A 24,823-nucleotide genomic window follows, 5' to 3' on the forward strand; every position below is an offset into this window, starting at 1 on the left:
GGCTGTCAACTCAGGTGACATGTGATGTCATCAAGGGAATTTAATGGAAATAGATTGGAAAGAAATTCCTTCCCACAATATTTGCAATCAATATAGGTTTGGTCTTTTTTGCTTTGTTTTTAATTCTGAGGTGCAAAATCCTCACCAAGAGTTACTCTTCTCGCATCATTTAACTTAGAATCCTACCGGGCTACTCACCCTGAAGCTTGCAGGATACATGGCACTTTTACAACCCACCGGAAATTAAGTGCTAGTTGATTGACAGCATTACAGCTCTCTTAGAAGAGTCTATACCACCCCTCCCCCAGCTCTCTAATTTGATCAGCTCCTAGAGTGTGCTTAGCTGGAGATGGACAGCCCCTGGCAGTCCCAGAGCCTGAAGAAAGTAGGCCTGGTAACCTGGTTTGGATTGCTGTGGTTAAGACCTTGTCCTGGACACTAAGTGTTGGCTGGGCAGGCTTTCAGAACAAAAGGCAAAGTGCCTCTTGTGGAGACTTGTAAGACCCTCCTGGGGAAAGCATGATTTGAAGGCCCATGGCACCCACTGAGTCTCCTAGGTCTTCTCTAGGACCAGCCCTGTCCTTGCTGGGGAAGTTTCCTTGGTGCCTTTTCGTGTTGGGGGTAAAGCCTGAAAAACACTATGTACAGGCAGTCTCATTAGCCTACTGAAAAGCAATAATACTCCACTGTTTGTGGAAGAATCCTTTGCAATTAAAGCAAGCAGAGGAGAAATTATTAGGGAGCTAAGTTATTAGATCTGTTCCATGGAACTTTTTTTTTTTTTTAAACCAAGCTCATTTTCCTGAAAAAAAATTTAATGCAATCTCTCCCTCTTTTAAAGCCACCTGATGCCACCATGTTCTGCCTGTAGCAGCAAGCAGATGCCCAAAACAGGAGGACATCACGGTGATAGGCCACAGAGAACATGGCTGGGGCGTGTCCCAGGCAGGACAATGCAGGGAAGCCAAAAACAGTGGGAGAAAACACAATAAAGTGAGACCCACCCAGAATGGTAAACACAGCAGCAGAGCTACCACACACTTCCCTTCTGGGAGCGGTGGGGAAAGCAGCCAGGGAGGTCGGGAGATGGACGGAAACTGCTGGGGATGTGAGAAGCCTGGGGCACTAACTGGAGTTGTTATTGACTTGGTAAGTCTAAGAGCTACCATTTACTGGGTGCTTGCTATGTGCCAAGGTTGGGGTCTACTGGAGAAGAGGATTGATAAGATTTGGCAAAATCCTACTCCATCCAGTCTGCTCAGTTGCTGCAACTACTAGTAATAACAGTAACTGCTGCAGTTTAATGAGTGCTTACTGTGTCCTAGGCATTCATATGAATAAACTCAATCCTCACAAAGTAGATATCATTCCCATTTTATAGATAAACAGGCTCAGTGAAGTGAAGAATCTTGTGGCAGATACATAAGCCACTAATTAAATACTGCTGATAATTAGCATCACAAGAACTTTCAATTCACTGGGTTAACAAGGTCCTCATTGCACAATGGTGGAAAAAGGAAAGTGATTTTTATGATTAGGGAACAGTTGTTATGAGCTTTTTAAACAAACACACTGTTGATATTCAACTGTTACCTGTGTTATTACTAAATCATTTATTTTGACTAAATAAATGGAATTGCTTTAGAGAGACACTTAATGTAACCCATTCTTTAAATTCACAGAGATTTTTGTAATGCTCTCAATATTTCTTTTTAGTGGGTGTGGGAGAGCTGGGGACAGGAAGGAAGGTGGGGTGTTAAAAGGCAAACATAGAAAAGATTCTTCATAAAAAAAAGAAAACACGTCTAGAAATGATTGCTCCATAAACAAAACATGAGTGCACACAGCAATTTCATGTTCTTGTTCCACCCACTCGGTTGTTCTTAATGATTCAAGAACAGAACTGCCTGGGCAGATTTACAGGCTCTGCATTTCTGACATCTGTGCCGAAACAAGGCTATGTGTGTTACAGAGTGCTTGCTTCTTCCCAGGGGGAGAAAACACAAACACCTTGATTTGATTTTTACCTTTGCCATGGTTTAAATTAAAATAGATGTGGTTATTCTCCAATATGCATCTGTGGGCTGTTAGGGTATAGGAGTGGTGCCAGGGAAGAGGACACGGTAGCCTTGCAGTTTGTGGGTGGAAGAGATGTGAGGATCATGCAATGAAACGCCAGCAATCCTGTCTGCATTGGGCTCTCCCTGCTGTCAGAAAGCTGAGCTTCAGCATAAGTCTTTTGCTGGAAACCCCTGGGTTGTTTGGAATTGCTTTTCAGCAAATTTCTCCCCTGGCTCAGAGTGCCAATCGGTGGTCAGTGGAGGGCACAGCCATGCTAAGGGCAGGCGTGTGGCTGGAAGTTCCAGGGCCAGGGCCAGTGCCCCTTGACTTGGGCTTTCCAAGTTTCTCAGTTGTGCTTTTGGGAATGTCATACCCTCTCCAGTTCCCTTTCTTTTAAGGAGGAGATTTGCCTTCCATTAGATACTTTTCACTGATTGATAACTTCCTCCTAGCTTTTTTTTTCTTTATAGGTTTTGTTTCCTAGACTACAGACCTGTCCATTTCTCGGAAGAAGACCCCAGCTCTCCTCCCCAAGTTAGCCATTTTGGAATCACTTGGCAGGCCTTGCCTAGGCACTAGTGGACACACGCTGGTACCTTTGCTACCTGGTAATACGTGGCTAATCCTCTGATTTAGAACATCATTTCACCTCTGAGACTCAGAATGGGGAAGTAACTTATTCAAGGTAACTGAGCTTGTCAGTAGGAAGATCTGGGATCCAGACCCAGGTTAGTCAGGTACAGCCTATGTACTTGTCACCCTCTTCAGAAGGCAGATCTTAGGGCCATGACTTTCAGTTTCTATGGAGCAGAAACAAGAAATGCCAAATCTCCACCATCTGAGAATCTGAGGAGAAAGGGGAAGCAAGTAAAATTATGTATTTGGCACTTGGAAGTGATCTGATTTTTAAATTTAATGCCAATGCTAAAAGGTTGGCTGGTATTTTAGTGGGATACCCAACTCCTCTCTTTGGTCTTCAAGCTTTATACAGATTCCTTATCTTTGATGGCTGTTTTCATACCAGGATCCACCTGACAGCTCTAGTCTGACTGTCCCACAGCCTTAACTGATAGTTACTACTTCTGGGGAAGGGAGACTGAAGAGGGAAGAACAAGAGAGAGAGAAAGGGAAGGGGGCTGGGGAAATGGAGAGATTTGTAGATTATAATTTTTCTTATAACCAGCTAACTTTATACAAACATAGACTAGACTCAAAACTCTAATGCTTTACATCATGCTAAATTAATTTTTGGGCAATATCAGTGACTGCAGATCCAGTTTTACTACTTTTACAAAATGTATTTCCTATATAGACTTCCAGGTATTTACATATTTTCTTTAAGCTTTTTCAGTACATACCATCTTATTTAATCTTTGCAATCATGCTGTTAAACTGAAAATTTTATCTTGTGACTAAGAGAGGTTAAGGAACTAGCCAAAGGTCATAAATCTAGTGCAGGGTTGGAATCTGGACATCCTGACCTTCAATGGCTAGCAGAGCACCCTATGTTTTTGTTTTTTTGAGACAGGGTCTCATTCTGTCACCCAGGCTGCAGTGCAATGGCACGATCTTGGCTCACTGCAGCCTCAACCTCCTGGGCTCAGGTGATCCTCCCACCTTAGCCTCCCAAGTAGCTGGGACTACAGGTGTGCAATCATGCCCGACTAATTTTTGTATTTTTTCTTAGAGATGGGGTTTCACCATGTTGCCCAGGCTGGTCTCGAACTGCTGGACTCAAGTCATCCGCTGGTCTTGGCCTCCGAAAGTGCTGGCATTACAGGTGTGAGCCACCACACCCAGCCCGCCCCTTGTTTTGATACTGAATAGATTCAGGTAGCTTTTCTATAGACAAAAAGTTCTACTACCTCAAAAGAAAATGATCCATTGACATTAGCCTCCTTAAGACCCAGGTGTATGGTTCTTAATCTTTTCCACTTGATCACTAATTTCCACGGCTGTCTGGGCACTAATGTAAGTAACTACCCAGAGTGGTTGCTCATTTCTCCAGCAATGTGTGGAGGTGATATGTTTGTTCTTATTCATTTGTTCATTCATTCATTCTTTTCTCCAACAGCACTAGGAAGAAGAACCACTATAGTGTTAACTGTAATGGGCAGAATGGCCCTTTAGTCACCCTTCCTGTGGCCTAACACTTGGACACTGTCACTTAAGAGGCCCCTCACATCTATGCAGGAGGTGATTAAAGAACATTCTAAATTACCTGGTAATTTGGGGGTGTAAGTACATGAAAGCATTTTTAAAATTCTATTTGTATGTTTTTGGTGGACTTTGTGTAATTTCTTTCTTTTTTTTTTTTTTGGGACGGAGTTTTGTTCTTGTCGCCCAGGCTGGAGTGCAGTGGCATGATCTGGGCTCACTGCAACCTCTGCCTCTTGGGTTCAAGCAATTCTCCTGACTCAGCCTCACCTGTAGCTGGGATTACAGACGCATGCCACCATGCCCAACTAATTTTTGTATTTGTAGTAGACATGGGGTTTCACCATGTTTGTAAGGCTGGTCTCGAACTCCTGATGTCAGGTGATCCACCTGCCTTGGCCTCCCAGAGTGCTGGGATTACAGGTGTGAGCCACCGTGCCCAACCAACTTTGTATTTCTGTGTGTGTCTGTGGGCTTACAGAACTCATGTATGCTCAGTGTGAAATATTTCAACACTGCAGATGTATGTGAGGCAGAGAGTGGGAATCCTCAATGATGAGAAACCACCACCCGTCCCCCAAACTGGAGGCCACTGCTAATTCTTTCATTCTATGCATAAGACAACACTGTGTGTACTGTAATTTTACAGATGATGTCAATGTAAAATAGCATGAATCTGGTTCTGGATCTCAACTTTTTTCTATGCATAATTAAGTGTATTTAAAATGATTTAAAATAAATTATGAGTCATACCTCAGCCTTTCTTAACCAGTGAGATGAAATGTGATGTGTCAAAATTGAGTTAAATCCATATTCTCTGTGGATGTGCTTTTGACTTGCACATAAGGAAAAGCAGGCAGGCAAAAGTGAGGCAGTTTCACACACTGTATTGACATTCAACAACGAGAAGGTCAGAGTAGGGAGTTGATGTCAATATGTTCATCCTGTACTGCAATAAAGCTGTCCCGGCAACTGCAATCCCAGCTGCCATTTCCCCTCCTTTGGGTGAGAAATGAGCCATTCAGACCCTCAGCTCTTTAGCTATGAAAACACCATGCTTTAAGAAAGATTTGGTTTTCAATATCAATATAATCTAGGTTTCAGGCTTGGAAGATAAAATTTCCACACCAGATAGGGCTTTATTTGACAAAAACAGTAAGAGATGACAGCTGAGATTTCTGCCACATGAAAATTACCAAATAATTGCATGGCAGGTGTCATCATTCTGAGTATCATAAAGTGAGTTTAGCACTCCATTTTGCTTTCCAGTATTTTACTGGGGATGCTTTTCTTGGGGTTATCACTAGCAGTTTTAAATGTTGGGAAAATGTTAAAAGAGAGAGTAGACATAAACAACAATGGAAAAGGTAACACTTCACTATAACATTGCACTATGTATGTTCCATTTTCCCTCAGGGAAACGATCGTAGAATGGGCAAAATCCTTCAGAAACGGGAGCCCACAATGACCTCAACTCCTGCAGGCCTACATGTTTTTTAACTCTGCCAGACCCACTGTCAATTTTTTAAAAGTCAGCTTGGAAAAAATGAGAGAATTTAAAAAATTAACAACTATTTCACAGTTGGTTCCTATCTCTAGTCAGTATTACCCAATTTAAATTTTATGTTGGTTTTCCATCCATTCCCCAAGCGCTTTCACAGAGTGGCCTGCCAGAGGCCATTAGCACACACCCCTCACAAATGGAGAAGCAGCGGCATTCAGATTCACCAGGAGCTGGACTGGCATTTGCACTCACTCAGTTCACCTGGTGATTGTCAAGCTTCTCTGTACTCTGAGTCGTGGTCACTTCCCTTCAGAATAGAATGTGGGGAACAACCTGAAGGGATCGTGATAAAAAAAGATTGTCTTTGATGTTGGATGGGATATGCAAATACGAATGGGAATAGGGTGCCTTAGTACTGTCAGAGTGTGCTGTGTTTTATTTGGGAAATGAGACAAAATCTTCCCATGATCAGCCATTCCATGTGACATCCCAACCCACACTCTGCTACTGACATTTTATCTCCCACTGAACAGCCTGGCTGTTGTAACATTTTCAGGATTCTTAATTTATGTCTTGCAGGATCTAAAATCAGATGGCAGGAACTTTAAGAAAATAACCAGTGTTGACAGGCACCTTATAAAAGAAGCTGGTACACCTTAGTGCTGCTAAAAGTTAGAGAATATTCTTTGGTTTCTTCTTCCAAAATATGTCCAGAAGTCAGTGGGATGGAGACAGTAGCTGTCCCAAATCATTTAATTTCTCTTTTCAATCTAAACTCTATGAAAGGCTTTTTCTTTCACTCAATATTTGCTAGCGCCTGGGACTCAAGAAGGCTAATGTCAATGGATCATTTTCTTTTGAGGTAGTCGAACTTTTTGTCTGTAGAAAAATCTTCCTGAATCTATTCAGTATCAAAACATGGGGTGGGCCTGGCACGGTGGCTCATGCCTGTAATCCCAGCATTTTGGGAGTCTTGAGTTTGGCAGATCACTTGAGCCCAGGAGTTTGAGACTAGCCTGGGAAACATGGTGAAACCCCGTCTCTACTAAAAATACAAAAAATTAGCCAGGCGTGGTGGCGCGCATCTGTGGTTCCAGCTACCCGAGAGACTGAGGTAGGAGAATCACCTCAGCCTGGGAAGTCAAGGCTGCAATGAGCCGAGATCACACCACTGTACTCCAGCCTGGGACAGAGTGAGACCCTGTTTCAAAAAGAATTTAAAAAAAAAAAAAAAAAAAAAAAGGAAATCACTAGTCCCAAACCAGTTATCCTTGGAGAAATATGGACATAAACCCAAATTGCATATTCTTTCCATTATATCACAATGTCTCTTTGTAAAAGTGGCAACTTTGGGCTGGCTTACCTGAATTCGCTGAAACCTTTACAACATATTGGCGGTGCTGAATACTTGGGGCTCTTGAACGTAGGCCTGCAACCAGGATGCTGGTGTACACCCTCACCCTGGAATGCTCAGCCTTGATCCTCCTCTTTTCAGAATGGCTTCATATCTATTTATTTGTAACATAGTGCTTAACAGTAGGAAGTCTTGAGCCAAATGCCTAGCTCTGCCACTTATCCCTGACCTGAGCAAGTTACTTAGCTTCTCCAGGCGTCATTTTCCTGTATTCTAAAATGGAGATGATAATAGCACTTACCTTATAGGATTGTTGTGAAGATTAAATGAGTTTAGGGAAATGCTATATATAGGTTAGTATCATCCATCAATTTGCAACATGATTTCATAAGTGCATCTAGAATATGCTTGTGTAAACCTATGGTTAGATGATGAAGCTAAGAAAAGCCTGAGTCCATCCCTGGAGAGTAAGAAACTAGTATACTCTTTTTACACAGTACCTTGCACACAGCACAGGCTTAACAGACATATTTAAATTGAACTGAAGCGAATACTACCAGAACTGAAAGTGGTAGTTCCAGATCTTTCAGGCTCAAGGTCCAGATTTTACAAGTGTTTCTGATCACCCTCCCCCTACCTCATTTATCTCAAAGAGCAGAGGCCAGGAAAAGGATGAATAATCAATGACCTTAAAACTCAGGTGAGAATAAAAACCAGTTCTGAGAAACCGTGTGACATTTACATCCTGGTACCTGAGCTTTAGATCACTCTGCATGTGTATTTCCTCTGCACAAAGCCCAGGAGGCTACTTTTATATTATTGGGGCAAATCTCCCAACAGCCCTCGGTACTAAACAGCCTTCAGCAGGTGCTTCCAAATTTTCTTATTTGCTTCAACTCCCAGGTTGCCAGGGGAAGCTTGGCCGACAAGTCTATACTCCTGGGCAGACTGAGCAACAGCAGGTGGTTGCTTCTGGATAAGAGGTGCTCTAGGTCGGAAGGAAATAAATGAGACTACGATCAGTTAAAGTTCGGTAAAGCAAGAGACGCCTTCACCCCGACGACCAGACGGTGGCTCCGCAGCACAGACTCTCTCGGATGGTGGAATTCCCAACAGGCTTCGATGTAGCCCCGCCCCTACCCAGACCACGCCCACCAATCACCGCCCTCTCCCCCCCAGGCCCCGCCTAGAGCCTGCCCCTCCTAGAGCATGCTCCACCTGACTCCGACACTGCCGGGCTTAGTCCGCCGGGCTTAGTCCGTGGGGCGCTTGCGCATTTCTTGAGTTGTCGTGGCACTGCCCAAATCTGAATGGGGGAAAGAGGGAACTTCATATTTCCTACAGACTCCGCCACATCGACTTTTCGTGCTCTCTTAGAGCTGGTTTTGCCTTTCGTGGTCCTGAGAACCCTGGCTTTTGGTTCCCCAATGCGGCTTAAGTGTGCAGGTTTTAAGTTAGGCGATCTTCGGGCAGCCCTAGTCCCAGCACCGGGTCCTTGCGCTGAGTCTCGGGACCACAGCCGGGGAGGCGGGGTCCTTCTTTGGGGCGGTCGCGTTGGCAGCGGATGCGGGAAGCCGGACCCTGGGCGTCATGTACTACAAGTTTAGTGGCTTCACGCAGAAGTTGGCAGGAGCATGGGCTTCGGAGGCCTATAGCCCGCAGGTACGAGTGGCGCCTGGCCAGCTCGGACATGAGAAGTGGCGGCCCTAGCCTCGGCGACAGGCAGTCGCGGCGCTGGAGCCAGGGGAGGCTTCTGCCCGCGGTCGAGTTCGTCTCTGTTCTCCTTGCACCTCCCGGGGCCTCTCCACACCAGCGTACGGTGGTCACTGAGGCTTCTTTTTGTGTACCTGCTCACCTGGCGGGGGCTGGCCTGGCGTGGAAGTTTGGTCTGGCTCACTGCAGGGGTCAAGGTGACCCCCGGGGTCACTTGTCTAAAAGGGATGGTTTGTGGGGGTCCCCAGTGTGACCCGAGTCAGAGGTCCGGCCTTCTCCCTCTCTTCGAAGACATCTGGCTTTCGGCTTCCTTGTCGTTTCTTTGTCATCTGCCAGAGCCCCATAGGCAGCCTCACTTGAGCTCGAGATTAGAGAGCGCGGGGATAAAGGCGTTTAGAGAAACCATGGTGCAGGGGGTTGGGGGGGTTATGATCTGGATTGGGAAATTTAACAGGTTACTTAACACGTCCAGGGAGGGAAGTTGCATGCAGCGAGGTTACACTTTCCCGATTGTAAAATATTTGACAGATGCTCGTTGTTTGGGTTGTCTGAAAAGTATTCCATTTCACGCAGGTTCTACCAATTGGAGTTTGAGTCTCCAGCATGTGTTGGGGGTAAACATGAGGAACTTTAGAGCCCCAGACGTGCCTTTTCAAATCATGGCGTTTTCTGCTTTAATTGTGTGACCTTGGCCAAGTTAGTTAATTTATTGTGTGCTCAGTTTCATCCAGGGCGGCGTTAGTACACATTAAATGAAGTGTGTCGAGTGACTAGCAGTTTGGGCAGGTGGTTGGTTCTGGATAAGTGTTAACTGTTCACCAGAAGCTGTCTGAGATCGTATATTCCCTCCTAATCCTCTAGAGAAGTGTGGGAAGTGTCGGTGAGATACGCAGTTAGACTGCAGTAGTGAGGGGCCCAGATGAGCTGTCAAGGATACTTCATTACTGTTGCTTCATTTCCTTTTTCTGTGGGACACTGCAGCTTGCCCAAGAGGCAGATGTTTAAGAAAGATTTCAGGTCTGGTACCGTGGCTCACGCCTGTAAATCACAGCACTTTGGGAGGCCGAGGCCGAGGGTCACTTGAGCCCAGGAGTTTGAGATCAGCCTGGGGCAACATAGTGAGATCCTGTCTCTAAAAACAAAAACAGATGATTCGAATCTCAGATAAGAAGGGCAAGTTTTTTTTTTGTTTTTTTTTTTTGCGGGGGTTAGTGGGGGAGTTGCGGTGGGAACGGGAAGGAAGAGTTTAGGGTTTATAAATGTTGAGCTTGTGATATGTCATGCTTGGTAGCAGCTAGATTTTTGAATATGGAGTTTAATAAACTTGGGTGTCTTCAGCCCATAGGTGGTAATTTGTAGGGAAGAAAGGTCGGATTATAGTTAGAGTATAGAAACATGAAGGGAGGGTGGAGAAGGAGAATGTGTTTAAAGAATAGTCCGGATGAGAACGGAAACCAGTGTGGTGTCACTGAAACCGAATTGGTAATGACTTGTAAGGAAGGAATAGTCAGCAGTGTTGCACTTCTTTTACAGATTATGTGAGAAAATGGCCATTTCTATCATCTGCTTCTATGAAATGTGTTCTCCAGTGTATGGATATTAAATGTTACAGTTTGATGAGTTTGGACAAACCCATGTACTGTATAACCACACCTCCCTCAATATGCAAGATGTTACATCATCCCAGGAAGTTCCCTTGTACCCTCTGTCAATCCCTGCCACCTTCCTATTCTGACTTTTATCGTCATAAATAGATAGTTTTGCCTTTTTTTGAACTTCATGTAAATGGAACCAGCTCTGACCCAGGCTGGAGTGCAATGGCACAGTCACAGTTCACTGTAGACTTTCACTCCTGAGCTCAAGTAATCGTCCTGCTTTTGCCTCTGAAAATGCTGGAATTACAGATGTGAGCCACCGTGTGTGGCTGCTCAAAAAATATTTTTGAGGTTAGTCCGTGTTGTACGTATCAGTAGTTAATTCCTTTTATCCTCTTATTCTTCTGTGGGATTTCATTTTATAAATATATCACAGTTTATTCTGTTGGTGGTAGCAGATGTTCTTTTATTTATTTTTTTAAAATATTTTTTGAGACAGGTTCTTGCTGTGTTGCACAGTCTGATCTCGAACTCCCCGGCTCAGGCAGTCCTGTCACCTCAGCCCCCTGAGTGGCTGGGGTTACAGATGTGTACCACCACACTTGGTTTATGTTCTTTTAATGTATCTTCAGCATAATCTAGGTTTTGTTGCTTAGTAAGAAAAAAGTAAATTTTTCGACTAAAAACTGGCATATTGTAATAAAATGGGCGCTCAGCAGAGATTACCTTGCGATGAGTTTGATATAGATAGGGCTTTCAGATTTCTAGTACCTCTCCTCGTGAATCGTGTTTCTCTTGAGAATTTGAACTTCTTAGTTACTTAAAGATTTCTTAAACTATGTTGAAAAGAAGTGATACTGTGTAGGCTTTATATGAATTGTAAATTTCTGAGTGATTGTGACAGGTGCCCTCCCAACTAGGTGCTCTGACTTTGGTAATTAGGAGTACTTCAGCTTTTTCCTTTCCTGGAAACATACGATGAAGATGTTTGTAATTTGTAGTAGTAAGTAAAGTGAATAATTTGCCATGCACTAAATAACATAATATGGAAAAGGTGGTTCTGTAACAATCGCACAGGTAGAGATTTGTAAGTCAGCTTGACAGCAAGCAGTTGGTGGGATGGCATTTTCCATTGGTTGAAAAGCATCTTCCTTATCTTTCTCTGAATTGCGTCAAAAATAAATTGAGGCCAATAAGCACATGAAGATGTTTAACATTTTCAGTTATTAGAGAAGAGCAAATCACAACCACAATGAGGTACCATTTAGTATCCACCAGAATGCCTAGAATCAAAAAGACAGATGATAACAAGTATTGGTGAGGATGTAGAGAAACGAAACATGTTACATTTGTGGTGGAAATGGTAAAATGACGCAGCCACTTTGGAAAACAGTTTGGCAGTTTGTTAAAAAAGGAAACGTAATTTTACTGTGTGATCTAGGAATTCCTCTCCCAATTAAGATGGCAGAATGGTATTCTAGGTAAAGGGAACTGTGAGAGTGAAGGAAGGGAGGGGGTCTGGAGGAGAAGCATTGAGTAGGTAAGTTTGACTGTGGAGGATGGGGGTAAATCATGAAAGGCCTAGGATGTAAGGACTTAATTTTGTGAGGCACGAGTAGGAAGTTGCAGAGCAACTTGATGCAGAGTTGTGGTAGTTTATCCTTTCAGATGAGACAGATGTTGGGGATGAGGAGGGAGGGCTTCAGCATGATTGGTGAATTGGTGCTTTTCACAGTGACAGGGTGTTCCTGAATGGGCTTAGGAGTGAATTTTGGACATGATGAGTGTGAGGTGTCAGAAGGACATGGAGGTAGGTGGTGATGTCTAGCTTACCGTTAGAAATAAATAGAGGTCAGGTGCGGTGGCTCACACTGGTAATCCCAGTGTTTCCGGAGGCCAGGGCAGGAGAATTGCTTGAGGCCAGGAGTTTGAGACCAGCCTGGGCAGCAAAGTGAGACCCCATCTCTAAAAAAAAAATAAGAAAAATTAGCTGGGTATGGTGACGCATACTTGTAGTCCTAGCTACTCAGGAGGCTGAGGCGGAAGGATCACTTGAGCCTAGGAGTTTGAGGCTGCAGTGAGCTGTGATCAATGCGTTGCACTCCAGTGTGGGTGACAGTGTGAGATCCTATCTATAAACAAAACAAAACAAAAAGCCAAATGAATTGAGTCACTGCAGATTGAAACTGGTCTCCAGTCCTAAATCACAGTGGAAAAGTTCATACATTTCTATCATTTAAAAATTAAAATTATGGGGATCATCTTTTCTCTCCACCCTCTTCCCCAAACCTAAGAGGTAGAAGAAAAGGAAAATGTTACAACCAACTTTTAGAGGGAAAATCATGTTTACTTTTCTCTTTAAAAATTTGGAGCAATTGAAATAAACTAGGAAGAACTTAATTACTAAACGTGGTTAAGGTTGAATGGCTCGTAATTAATTTTGGAGGTGGGGCATATTTAAGCAGCTAAGAGATTCAGTATTAAAAAGTAAAGTATGTGATTTTTCTTGATCTATGGTCCACTTATTTTTAATTTTATTTTGAGACAGAGTCTCTGTCGCCCAGGCTGGAGTACAGTGGCGTGATCACAGCTCACTACAGCCTCGACCGCCTGGGCTCAAGTCATCTTCCCACCTCAGCCTTCTAAGTAGCTGGGACCACAGATGTGCACCACCTGGCTAATTTTTTGATATTTTGTAGAAACAAGGTCTCACTACGTTGCCCAGGCTGATCTCAAACTCCTGAGTCAAGTGATTCTCCCACCTCAGCCTCCCAAAGTGGTGGGACCACAGGCATGAGCCATTACGCCCAGCCTGTCCACTTTTTATAAGAACAGCTTTCAGCTGTTTTCTTATTGCTATGGGAATTGTGGATGCCCTGCCATCAAATGCCAATTGATCAGACTTTGTTTCTGAGATACTCAAACCTACATTGTGAAGCTATAGCCTTCTTTAGTTTATTTGAACATTCTGCCTATATTTACTGAATGCGCTTACTCTGCCAGTTGCTTTTCTAAGTCTTGGAATATAGGAGCAGTGAACAAGATGTGCCAAAATCCTGTGCTTGTGGAGCTTCCATTATAGTGCAGGGAGACACAGTAAGCAAAGTAAAACATAGTATGTTAGGTGGTGATAAGTGCTGTGGAGAAAAATAAAGAGGGTAAGTTGTTAGTAGGGCAAGGGGGAGGACATGCAGTTTTTAAAAGGGTGGTCAGAAAGATCTCTCTGAGAAGGTGACTTATGGGGTTGGGTAAAGACCTGAAGAAGGTGAGGGTATAAGCCACGTGGACACCTGGAGAAGATCATTCTAGGCAGAGGGAACATGGCTGTGCCTGGGAGGTTTCAGGATAGCTCCTGAGCCAGGATCACGCCACTGCACTCCAGCCTGAGTGACAAAGCAAGAGCCTAGCTCAAAAAGGAAAAAAAACAGAATGGGCCGGGTATGGTGGCTCACGCCTGTAATCCCAGCACTTTGGGAGGCCAAGGTTGGTGGATCACCTGAGGTCAGGAGTTCTAGACCAGCCTGGCCAACATGGCAAAACCCAGTCTCTACAAAAAATACAAAAATTAGCTGGGCGTGGTGGCGCGCACCTGTAGTCCCAACTACTCAGGAGGCTGAGACAGGAGAATGGCTTGAACCTGAGAGGCAGAGGTTGCAGTGAGCCGAGATTGCACCACTGCACTCCAGCCAGGGCAACAGAGCGAGACTCCGTCTCAAAAAAAAAAAAAAAAAGAACGTAGGATTTTACACTGTGACTGTTAAATTATTAAACCTGAATAAACATTGGAGGAAAAGTTACAATTTATAACAATTAATGGGATAAGATAATGAGATTATAGGTAACTTCAATTCTATAAAGTTTTACAATATTATAAAGGGAAATACGGAATTAATTTAAAATTAAGATGGTTGATATTCCTGTTTTCAGATGATACTGTTCAAAAACTTTGCTGTAGTTTTGAATCACTGCATGCTTGGACAAACAAATACAATCCCTTCAAAAATACTCTCACATTAGTCCTGTCGAAACATGAATTTACTTTCAAGCCATTTTTGGAGATCCTTGGTAGAAAGAGTTTTTACATTTTTGCATTCAAGAAGAAATTTTTGCATTTCAAGGAGAAAATATGGTGAGCTCACAGAATGATATAAAGGAGTATCTAACATTCTCCATCCAGTTCAAACCATGATCCTTGTTAGCCTTTTGATCTTGATAGTAGAGCCCCTGTTTGCCTCTCTGACTCCTCTGAGTCTCTGTTTTGAGTGTGTTGTATTTCTAAATGTAGGCCAACATCTTACTGACCAAACTTTCTCTTTAAATGGGCTGTTGTTTTTAAGCAATAGTTGATTGGGAGGGTGGGGTGTGAGTTGTGGAATACTTAAAAGCCAGGGCTCTGGACTTGAGAAAGGCCTGAGTTTGAAAACTTGACTTGCTTTTCACTATTTGATCTAAGGCAAGTTATTCTCTCTCCAGTGTTTTCCTCTGAAAAATGGGAATAGTAATATCTTCATAGGGTTGCTGTCAGAATTAAGTGAAGTAATGCATGTGAAATGTTTGACATGATACTGACACTTCACAAGGGTTAAATAGATATTAGCTGCTGTTGGTTTATAACATTAATATCCATGGTGGCTGAGACTGTGGCAATGTTATTCATTGTGTATTTCTAGTGTAGAGCAAGTGATCAGTAATAAATGTTGAATGAATGAATACGTTACAGAAAACAGGCCATGGTTCATTCCCATTTACTGTACTGTGTCAGAAGAAATAGAAGCCAAGTTTACTTTAATGCTTCTTTTTATTGACCTGTTCATCTAGTGCTTGCCTGGTGGGAGTAGCATTGAGGTTTTCAATATCTAATCTTTATACTATGCCCTGTCAATTATAGGTAAATTTAGATTTCTTTGAGACAAGAATCAGCGGACTGATGACTGTATTTGGGCAAGAGGTTTCCTTCTTTGTCTGTAAAAGGAAAAGGCTGGGTTTGAATTATGCTTTCTGACTTTAAATTTTTATTTTTATTTCTTTCTTTTTTTTATTTTTTTATTTTATTTATTTATTTTTTTATTGATCATTCTTGGGTGTTTCTCACAGAGGGGGATTTGGCAGGGTCATAGGACAATAGTGGAGGGAGGGTCAGCAGATAAACAAGTGAACAAAGGTCTCTGGTTTTCCTATGCAGAGGACCCTGCGGCCTTCCGCAGTGTTTGTGTGTGTCCCTGGGTACTTGAGATTAGGGAGTGGTGATGACTCTTAACGAGCATGCTGCCTTCAAGCATCTGTTTAACAAAGCACATCTTGTACCACCCTTAATCCATTTAACCCTGAGTGGACACAGCACATGTTTCAGAGAGCACAGGGTTGGGGGTAAGGTCACCGATCAACAGGATCACAAGGCAGAAGAATTTTTCTTAGTACAGAACAAAATGAAAAGTCTCCCGTGTCTACCTCTTTCTACACAGACACGGCAACCATCCGATTTCTCAATCCTTTCCCCGCCTTTCCCCCCCCTCTATTCCACAAAACCGCCATTGTCATCATGGCCCACTCTCAATGAGCTGTTGGGCACACCTCCCAGACGGGGTGGTGGCTGGGCAGAGGGGCTTCTCACTTCCCAGTAGGGGCGGCCGGGCAGAGGCACCCCTCACCTCCCGGACAGGGCGGCTGGCCGGGCGGGGGGCTGACCCCCCCCACCTCCCTCCCGGACGGGGCAGCTGGCCGGGCGGGGGGCTGACCCCCCCACCTCCCTCCCGGACAGGGCGGCTGGCCGGGCGGGGGGCTGACCCCCCAACTCCCTGCCGGACAGGGCGGCTGGCCGGGCAGAGGGGCTCCTCACTTCCCAGTAGGGGCGGCCGGGCAGAGGCGCCCCTCACCTCCCAGACGGGGCGGCTGGCCGGGCGGGGGGCTGACCCCCCCACCTCCCTCCCGGATGGGGCGGCTGGCCAGGTGGGGGGCTGACCCCCCCACCTCCCTCCCCCCCACCTCCCTCCCTGACGGGGCAGCTGGCCGGGCAGAGGGGCTCCTCACTTCCCAGTAGGGGCGGCCGGGCAGAGGTGCCCCTCACCTCCCGGACGGGGCGGCTGGCCGGGCAGGGGGCTGACCCCCCCCACCTCCCTCCCGGACGGGGCGGCTGGCCGGGCAGAGGGGCTCCTCACTTCCCAGGAGGGGCGGCCGGGCAGAGGTGCCCCTCACCTCCCGGACGGGGCGGCCGGCCGGGCGGGGGGCTGACCCCCCCACCTCCCTCCCGGACGGGGCGGCTGGCCTGGCGGGGGGCTGACCCCCCCCACCTCCCTCCCAGACGGGGTGGCTGGCCTGGCGGGGTCTGACCCCCACCTCCCTCCCGGATGGGGTGGCTGCCGGGCAGAGACGCTCCTCACTTCCCAGACGGGGTGGCTGCCAGGCGGAGGGGCTCCTCACTTCTCATATGGGGCGGTTGCCAGGCGGAGGGTCTCCTCACTTCTCAGACGGGGCGGCTGGGCAGAGACGCTCCTCACCTCCCAGACAGGGTTGCGGCCGGGTAGAGGCGCTCCTCACATCCCAGACGGGGCGGCGGGGCAGAGGCGCTCCCCACATCTCAGACGATGGGCGGCCGGGCAGAGACGCTCCTCACTTCCTAGATGGGATGGCGGCCGGGAAGAGGCGCTCCTCACTTCCTAGATGGGATGGTGGCCGGGCAGAGACGCTCCTCACTTTCCAGACTGGGTAGCCAGGCAGAGGGGCTCCTCACGTCCCAGACGATGGGCGGCCAGGCAGAGATGCTCCTCACTTCCCAGACGGGGTGGCGGCCGGGCAGAGGCTGCAATCTCGGCACTTTGGGAGGCCAAGGCAGGCGGCTGGGAGGTGGAGTTTGTAGCGAGCCGAGATCACGCCACTGCACTCCAGCCTGGGCACCATTGAGCACTGAGTGAACCAGACTCCGTCTGCAATCCCGGTACCTCAGGAGGCCGAGGCTGGCGGATCACTGGCAGTTAGGAGCTGGAGACAAGCCTGGCCAACACAGCGAAACCCCATCTCCACCAAAAAAATACGAAAACCAGTCAGGCGTGGCGGCGCGCGCCTGCAATGGCAGGCACTCGGCAGGCTGAGGCAGGAGAATCAGGCAGGGAGGCTGCAGTGAGCCGAGATGGCAGCAGTACAGTCCAGCTTCGGCTCGGCATCAGTGGGAGACCGTGGAAAGAGAGGGAGAGGGAGACCGTGGAAAGAGAGGGAGGAGAGGGGGAGGGGGAGGGAGAGGGGGAGAGGGAGAGGGACAGGGCAAATTTTTATTTTTCTTAGTTAGAATTTAACATAAAAGGATGATTTTTATTGGCTTATAACTCTTAGCTCCTTATTTTAATTTACAGGTTATTTTGGATTACTCTATATATTTGTCACTGTAGGTTTACTCCTTTCAGATAAAAAACCAGAGATCCCCCCACCTTTTTTTAAAGCAGCTTAATTGAGATATAATTTGCATAGCATACAAGTTGCCCATTTAAAGGGTACAATTTAGGGGTTTTTAGTGTATTCACAGATATATGCAACTACCACCACAGTTAATTTTAGAGCATTTTTTTAATCACCTTAAATGGATACCTATGTACCTTTTAACTGTTACCTCCCTAGCCCCCAAGCCCCCACCTGAAGCAACCATTAACCTACCTTCTGTCTCTGCGGTTCCCTCTTCTAGACTTTCCTGTGAATGGCATCATACACTATGTGGTCTTTGGGACTGGTTTCTTTGACTCAGCGTAATGTTTTAGAGGCTTATCCGTGTTGTAGCATGTGTCAGTATTTCCTCCCCCTTCACCTTGTTTAAATTTTTACTGTGTGTGTTTTCAATTTATGTGTTTATTTATGCTGGAAAGTTCATTTCAAAAAGTTTTTTGTTTTGATTTTGTTTTCTGGTCCTGGAAGGCAAGTATTGTTTGTTTGTTTAGTTTTGTTTTAAACCAGTAAGCCTGTTCCACATTGAATATTTCTTTATTGTGTGTCTGGAAAAGTTTCTGAAGTCTGCTCTGGGGTTAGACATTCCATGTTACTAGATTAACTCATTTAGAAGAAAAAAATGGCAGACAGATCCCTCATGAAAGCTAATGACAAGTTCATAACAGATTATAAATGTTTTACTGGTTGCTAAGAAGATAGACACACCAGGTATTTCTGGAAGCTCAGATTGGGCCTCTGTTGGCGTCCCCCCGACCCTCACCCGCCCCCTGCAATCGTAATGGCAAGGGGTTCTTGACAGGGTTTGCTCTGGGAAAGTTGGAGAGACTTTCTTTCTCTCTTGTAGTTGAATGGCTGCCTCCACTATTCCAGACAGCCTCCTGAGACATACTTTCAACTTGCCATTTTCGTTTTTTTCTCTACAGGGATTAAAGCCTGTGGTTTCCACAGAAGCACCACCTATCATATTTGCCACACCAACTAAACTGACCTCCGATTCCACAGTGTATGATTATGCTGGGAAAAACAAAGTTCCAGAGCTACAAAAGTTTTTCCAGGTGAGGGAAGATACTCTACAACAGAGAAGCCTGTGAAATAAATAGGCTTAAAAAATCCCTTATGAAACTAAATCTTAATCTAGTTTACTACCCAACCTCCTTCTTTTTCTTTAAGTAGTATTCTCTTGATTTTAGTTTGAGCCATAAACGAATAGAACTTTATATAGGTAGATACTGATAAAAGAGGGGAGGGTGGTTAATTTCCTCATTAGTATTTAAGGGTGTGAGGGTTTTGAAATGGCATGAATAGCTCTTGATCATTTATTGCATGGAAGAAGCAATAGCCTCTATAACTGAGTAGCCTGTATAACTGAATGACTCAATATATATGTTTGACTTTGTGACACATGTAGTGACTTGGCAGTGGGTTTTTTTCTCATTGTTTTTTGCTTGCTTGATATTAAAATTCACTGAGCTATTGCTGAAAGTAGAGGAGGTGCTTATGGGTTTGCACATCAGTAGAGAATCCAGAATCAGAATTGAAAATGTTTTTAAAGTGAATCTACCTGCAAATTATTGAGAAATTAGTGACCTGACCAAATCTTAGGTGCCATGGGAGTGGCAGTGCTTGCTACTGCTATTGCTGTAAGGTAGCTTCCCCCTCCTCAAAAGTAGTCCAGATCCAGACCCATCTTGAGGATAGAGCACTTTTGTTTTGATCAGTTTAATCTCTTTTTATCTGATAAGTAAGGCTTGAGAGAGCATTTAGAATCTCAAGGTGCAGTGGGGAAGGATTTTGGACACTGCAAAATATGAGTTAAACAGGCCAGGTGTGGTGGCTCACTTGTGCAGCCCCAACACTTTGGGAGGCCAAGGTAGGAGGATTGCTTGATCAGCCTGGGCAGCATAACGAGACCCTGCCTCTACAAAAAAACTTAGGTGAGTGTGTAGGCACGCGTCTGTAACCCCAGCTACTCCAGAGGCCGAGGCGGGAGGATCACTTTAGCCCAGGATTTTGAGGCTGCAGTGAGCTATGATTGAGCCACTGCATTCTAGCCTGGGTAGCAGAGTGAGACCCAGTCTCTAAAATGATGATGAAGATGATGATTTAAATATCTCATGGAATTTGATTATTAAATGGGTTTAACAGTGTGACGGAAAGAAGGCAGTTGAATGCCAAATGGACTTGAACCTATTGACATGATGTACTCCGACCCCATCCACTTATGATCACAAGCCAAACTAAATGGAGAACGTTTCTCGTGCCAGCACCTCTTTTTATCTTTTTTAAGACAGAGCCTTACTCTGTCACCCAGGCCGGAGTGTAATGGCACACTCATGGCCCACTGCATCCTTGACCTCTTGGGCTCAAGCGATCCTCCCACCTCAGCTTCCCTAATAGGAAGTCCCTAATGGGACTACAGGTGCATACCACCACACCTGGCTAATTTTAGTTATTCTGTACAGACAGAGTTTTGCCATGTTGCCCAGGCTGGTCTTGAACTCCTGGGTTCAAGCCATCTGCCTGTCTCGGCCTCCCAAAGTGCTGGGATTACAGGTGTGAGCCACCGCGCCCAGCCTCTCCTGCCTGCACTTCTTTTAGCTACTGATTACCTTTGCCTTTTAAAAAATGCACCAATGTTCCAGTTAAGCAATATGTGATAAATGTCTTAGACATTTGGAATCTTTTGCATGCATGCTTCCTGAGGCAGCATTTTGGAGAATGACTTTGGATTTACAAGCTTTAGCTACATTTATAGGAACATCTACTAGCATTCCATGGATTAGTGCTTTTCCCACTGTCATGTGTTGATGAATTACTTACTGAGTAGACAAATTTGTTTTTTTTTAAGAGTAAAATTGTAAAATATTTTTCTTCTCAACCATGCCCTTGTTAATTCTTGCTTTCAAGAAAGCTGATGGTGTGCCCGTCTACCTGAAACGAGGCCTGCCTGACCAAATGCTTTACCGGACCACCATGGCGCTGACTGTGGGAGGGACCATCTACTGCCTGATCGCCCTCTACATGGCTTCGCAGCCCAAAAACAAATGAGTTAGGCTGCAGAGGACTGGTTTGTTTTTTGGCATAAACCCTTTGAAGTTCCTTTTTCATTGTTAAATTAAAAATTTTTTTTTACTTGGATGGCTTAACATTTTTACAAGAAAAAATAGGAAGATATGAAGATGATGTTTTGGTTTGTTTATGAAATGCATATGGCTTGTCAGAGCTCATTTGACAGTTAAAGCCATTGTTTAAAGAAATGGTGCTTTGCTCTGTGTTTGTGCTCCTGATTTCCCTGGAGGTTCTGGATGAAGGCTGAACACAGGCTTGTTAATGTCAGTCTGTGCTGAGGACCTCAGGGACTTGAGGTTGCGTTTTTGAGCATGGGGTGCAGAAGCCTTTCTGGATTTGGATGTGGCTATGGAAAGAACACAGAAGCCAAGGTCATGTGCATGAAATGAGGAGTTTGAGTTAGTCATCTCGCGGATTTTTTCCATTTTGCAGTAAAATGTTAAATTAATGTAGCCTGCCTCTATTTGTTGGGCAGGTAATTTCAAAGGGTTATTTGCCTCATCTCCTATCTTTAGTGAAATCTTATGTGTAATTGTGTGTATTTATTCCACCGTGGGAACAGAGAACACCTGTTTAGTGTTGCACTTTAGACTGGTGTCTGTTTTGTTAATGCAGCTGTGCCACAAATTCTCCTTTATCTTTTAAAAATGTTATAGCTTTAAATTTTGATTTATTTTGACTGTGGAATAAATACATGAATGAAAAATTTTAAGTTTGAAGTTCTTTGAATGACCTTTCAGAGTAATTTCAGAACACCAGCAGCATCTTAAACCTGAGTCTAATTTCTTTCTTGTTAATTAGGCACCAGATAATCTTTATAAAATGGTTCTTAAAAGTCTAGAAATAGGAGTCTTAATGGCATATTGATGATTACCACATGGTTTTTTATAAAAACCTGCCTGCCCCTTAGTGAAATGTACCTGTAACTCACAGTTCATTTAGACACTAATTTCCTTTGCTGTCATGATTGGTAGACTTCACTTACCCTATATTAATTTTGAAAAAAGGTGGAATTTTATTATATATGAAGGAATAGTTTGTATCTTACCATAGCACAGAACAGTGACCTCTTGCTCAGGATAAGATGTGGTGATTTGAAAATACTCAATAGTAGCCTTGCAGTGATATCTCTCTCTGTCTCTCTCTGCAAATCTAAATTTTATTCTCTGTTATTTCCCCCAAGTTTTTATTTTGAAAATTTTCAGACTACAGAAGGACTAAGCACAGTACAATATACACCTGTATATCCTTCACTTAGATCACCAGTTATCAATATATTGGCACCTTTGCTTTTTCTTGTTCTCTCACACAGGCACACACAGTGCATATATGCACACACAGATAGATCTGTTTTTTGTTGAGTCATTTAAGATTGTTATGGAATTATGATAAATCAGCCATAGTACTTTAGCAGGTATCTTCTGAGTAAGGACATGTGTTCCTTTATAACCATAATGCAGTTGTCAGACTCAATAAAGTTAACATTTATAACAATACTACCATCTAATACATAGTTTACTTTCAGATTTCCCCAGGTGTTCTAATAATGAGTTCTTCATAGTTGTGTTTTTAAAAAATAACAGCTTTATTGGGATATAATTTACATACTGTACAGTTCACCTCAAGTGTACAATTCATTGGTTTTTAATGTATTTGGAGTTGTACAGCCACCATGAGAATCAATTTTAGAACACTTATATCACCCTAAAAAGAAACCCCATACCCATTAGCAATCACTTGCCTTCCCTCCCACCATCCCAACTCCCACCTCCTAGCCCAAAGCAAGCACTCATCTACTTTCAGTCTCTATGGATTTGTCTTTCCTGGACATTTCATATAAATATAATCATATGATGTGTGATGTATGTGACTGGCTTCTCTCAGTGTCATGTTTTTAAGGCTCATCCATGTTGTGGCATGAATCGATACTCTATTATCTGAATAGTATTCAATCGAATGGATATACCACATTTTGTTTATCTATGGTTGGACATTTGGGTTCTTTCCACTTTGGGGCTGTTACGAATAATGCTGCTATGAGCAATAGTGAACATATGTTTACATGGACATATGTTTTCATTTCTCTTGGGTATCTACCTAGGAGTGGAATTCCTGGGTCATATGGTAACTCTGTTTAACATTTTGAGGAACTGCCAGACTGTTTCCAACTCAGTTGTACCATTTAACATTCTCACCAGCACATGCAGTTCCTTTTTGTTTTTGTTTTGGGTCCAGGATCCAGCAAAGGATCATACATTGCATTTAGTTGTTGTCACTTTTTTTTTTCTTTTGAGATGGAGTCTTGCTCTGTCTCCAGGCTGGAGAGCAGTGACGTGATCTTGGCTCACTGCAATCTCCGCCTCTTGCGTTCAAGCGATTCTTTTGAGTCAGCCTCCCGAGTAACTAGGACTACAGGTGCACACCACCATGCCTGGCTAATTGTTTGTAATTTTAGCAGAGATGGAGTTTCACCATGTTGGCCAAGATGGTCTCGATTTTCTGACCTCATGATCTGCCCGCCTCAGCCTCCTAAAGTGCTGGGATTACAGGCGTGAGTCACTGTGCCCAGCATGTTGTGACTGTTTAGTCTCTTTTTATCCAGAATAGTCAATCCCCAGTGCCCTTCCTGATAGTGGCCTATTTGAAGAGTCCAGGCAAGTTGTTTTGTAGGACATTCCTTAACTTGGATTTGTCTGATTGTCTCATTGGTGGTTTCAGGTTAAACATTTTTGTCAGGAATTTTTTATAGGTGATATGGTGTCCTCATTATGTCAGGTGGCACTTGATACCAGTTTGTCCCATTATTGGTGATTTGAAGTTGTGTCTGCCGGATTTCTCCCTTGTCAAGTTGATACCCTTTCCCCTTTGCAGTTAATAAGTAGCCTGAGGGGCAATATTTGAGACTAGGAATATCATGTCCTCAGCAGTTTGCACTCTGTTCGTTGGTCATTCTTGACTGAATTATTACTAAGGTAGTTGTAAACTGATTTTTTCTCTTGTCATTCCTTCTGCATTTTTGATATTTCTTCTGTGAAGATGAGCCTTTAAAGAAATTTGATAGAATTTCCTGATTTGATGTATAGTAAGCATTTCTGCCATTATTGATTTCGATGCTGAAATGTGGCTTCTGTGTTCTGTGAGCATCTCCTATCAGTCTTTGATCAACTCCCTACTTTGTGACAGACAAGATGGCTTCCATGCTGACCTTGTGTTTTCCTTACCTCAGTTTCCTCTGTTTATTATGATATATTCTATGAACATATATAGATGCATTTTCTTTTTTTTTGAGATGGAGTTTCGCTCTTGTTGCCCAGGCTGGAGTGCAATGGCGCCTTCTCGGCTCACCGCAGCCTCTGCTTTCCGGGTTCAAGCAGTTCTCCTGCCTCAGCCTCCCGAGTAGCTGGAATTACTGGCATGCGCCACCATACCCGGCTAATTTTGTATTTTTAGTAGAGACGGGGTTTCTCCGCGTTGGTCAGGCTGGTCTTGAACTCCTGACCTCAGGTGATCCACGTGCCTTGGCCTCCCAAAGTGTTGGGATTATAGGTGTGAGCCACCACGCCTGGCCAACGCATTTTCTTTGCCTGTTTTATTTTTGTCTAAATGGTAGTTAGTATACCTTCCAAATCTCACTTGTAGCTTAGAGATTGTTCTGTCTCATTTTTCTATATTGGATTTTATTTTATGAATGTACCATAGTTTAGTCTCTTTTTGAAGGGTATTCAGTTTCAAATTTTTTGCTTTTATAAATATGACTTTAATGCATAATCTTTAGCTGTCATTTAATACAATGTTAGATATATTTCTAGGATCATTTCTAGACGTGAGATTTAGGAGGTGAGGGGGATGTGCATTTCCAATTTCAATAGTGCTAATTACTAAAAAAAAAAAAAAAAAAGGTGCTGGTTTACATTCCTATCTAGCAGTATTGAGAGTGCCTGT

General features: G+C 44.2%; 1 protein-coding gene across 1 annotated transcript; it reads left to right on the forward strand.

Annotated features, from left to right (window-relative positions):
- Positions 1–7,978: 7,978 nt before the first annotated feature.
- LOC100968761 (cytochrome c oxidase subunit 7A-related protein, mitochondrial) lies at positions 7,979–21,593 on the forward strand. The gene is made up of 3 exons (XM_034953035.4): positions 7,979–8,738; positions 18,736–18,867; positions 20,720–21,593. Exons 1-3 carry the CDS (start codon positions 8,667–8,669, stop codon positions 20,858–20,860), a joined length of 345 nt encoding a protein of 114 aa, XP_034808926.1. The 5' UTR covers positions 7,979–8,666; the 3' UTR covers positions 20,861–21,593.
- Positions 21,594–24,823: the final 3,230 nt, after the last annotated feature.

Source organism: Pan paniscus, chromosome 12 (genome assembly GCF_029289425.2).
Source record: "Pan paniscus chromosome 12, NHGRI_mPanPan1-v2.0_pri, whole genome shotgun sequence".
Taxonomy (NCBI): Eukaryota; Metazoa; Chordata; class Mammalia; order Primates; family Hominidae; genus Pan; species Pan paniscus.

Excerpts from the sequence above, each read along its gene's own strand:
- LOC100968761 (XM_034953035.4), top strand. The coding sequence starts at position 8,667 with ATGTACTACAAGTTTAGTGGCTTCACGCAGAAGTTGGCAGGAGCATGG. Across the intron at positions 8,739-18,735 it reads CGGAGGCCTATAGCCCGCAG|GGATTAAAGCCTGTGGTTTC; the intron begins GTACGAGTGGCG and ends TTTTCTCTACAG. Across the intron at positions 18,868-20,719 it reads AGCTACAAAAGTTTTTCCAG|AAAGCTGATGGTGTGCCCGT; the intron begins GTGAGGGAAGAT and ends CTTGCTTTCAAG.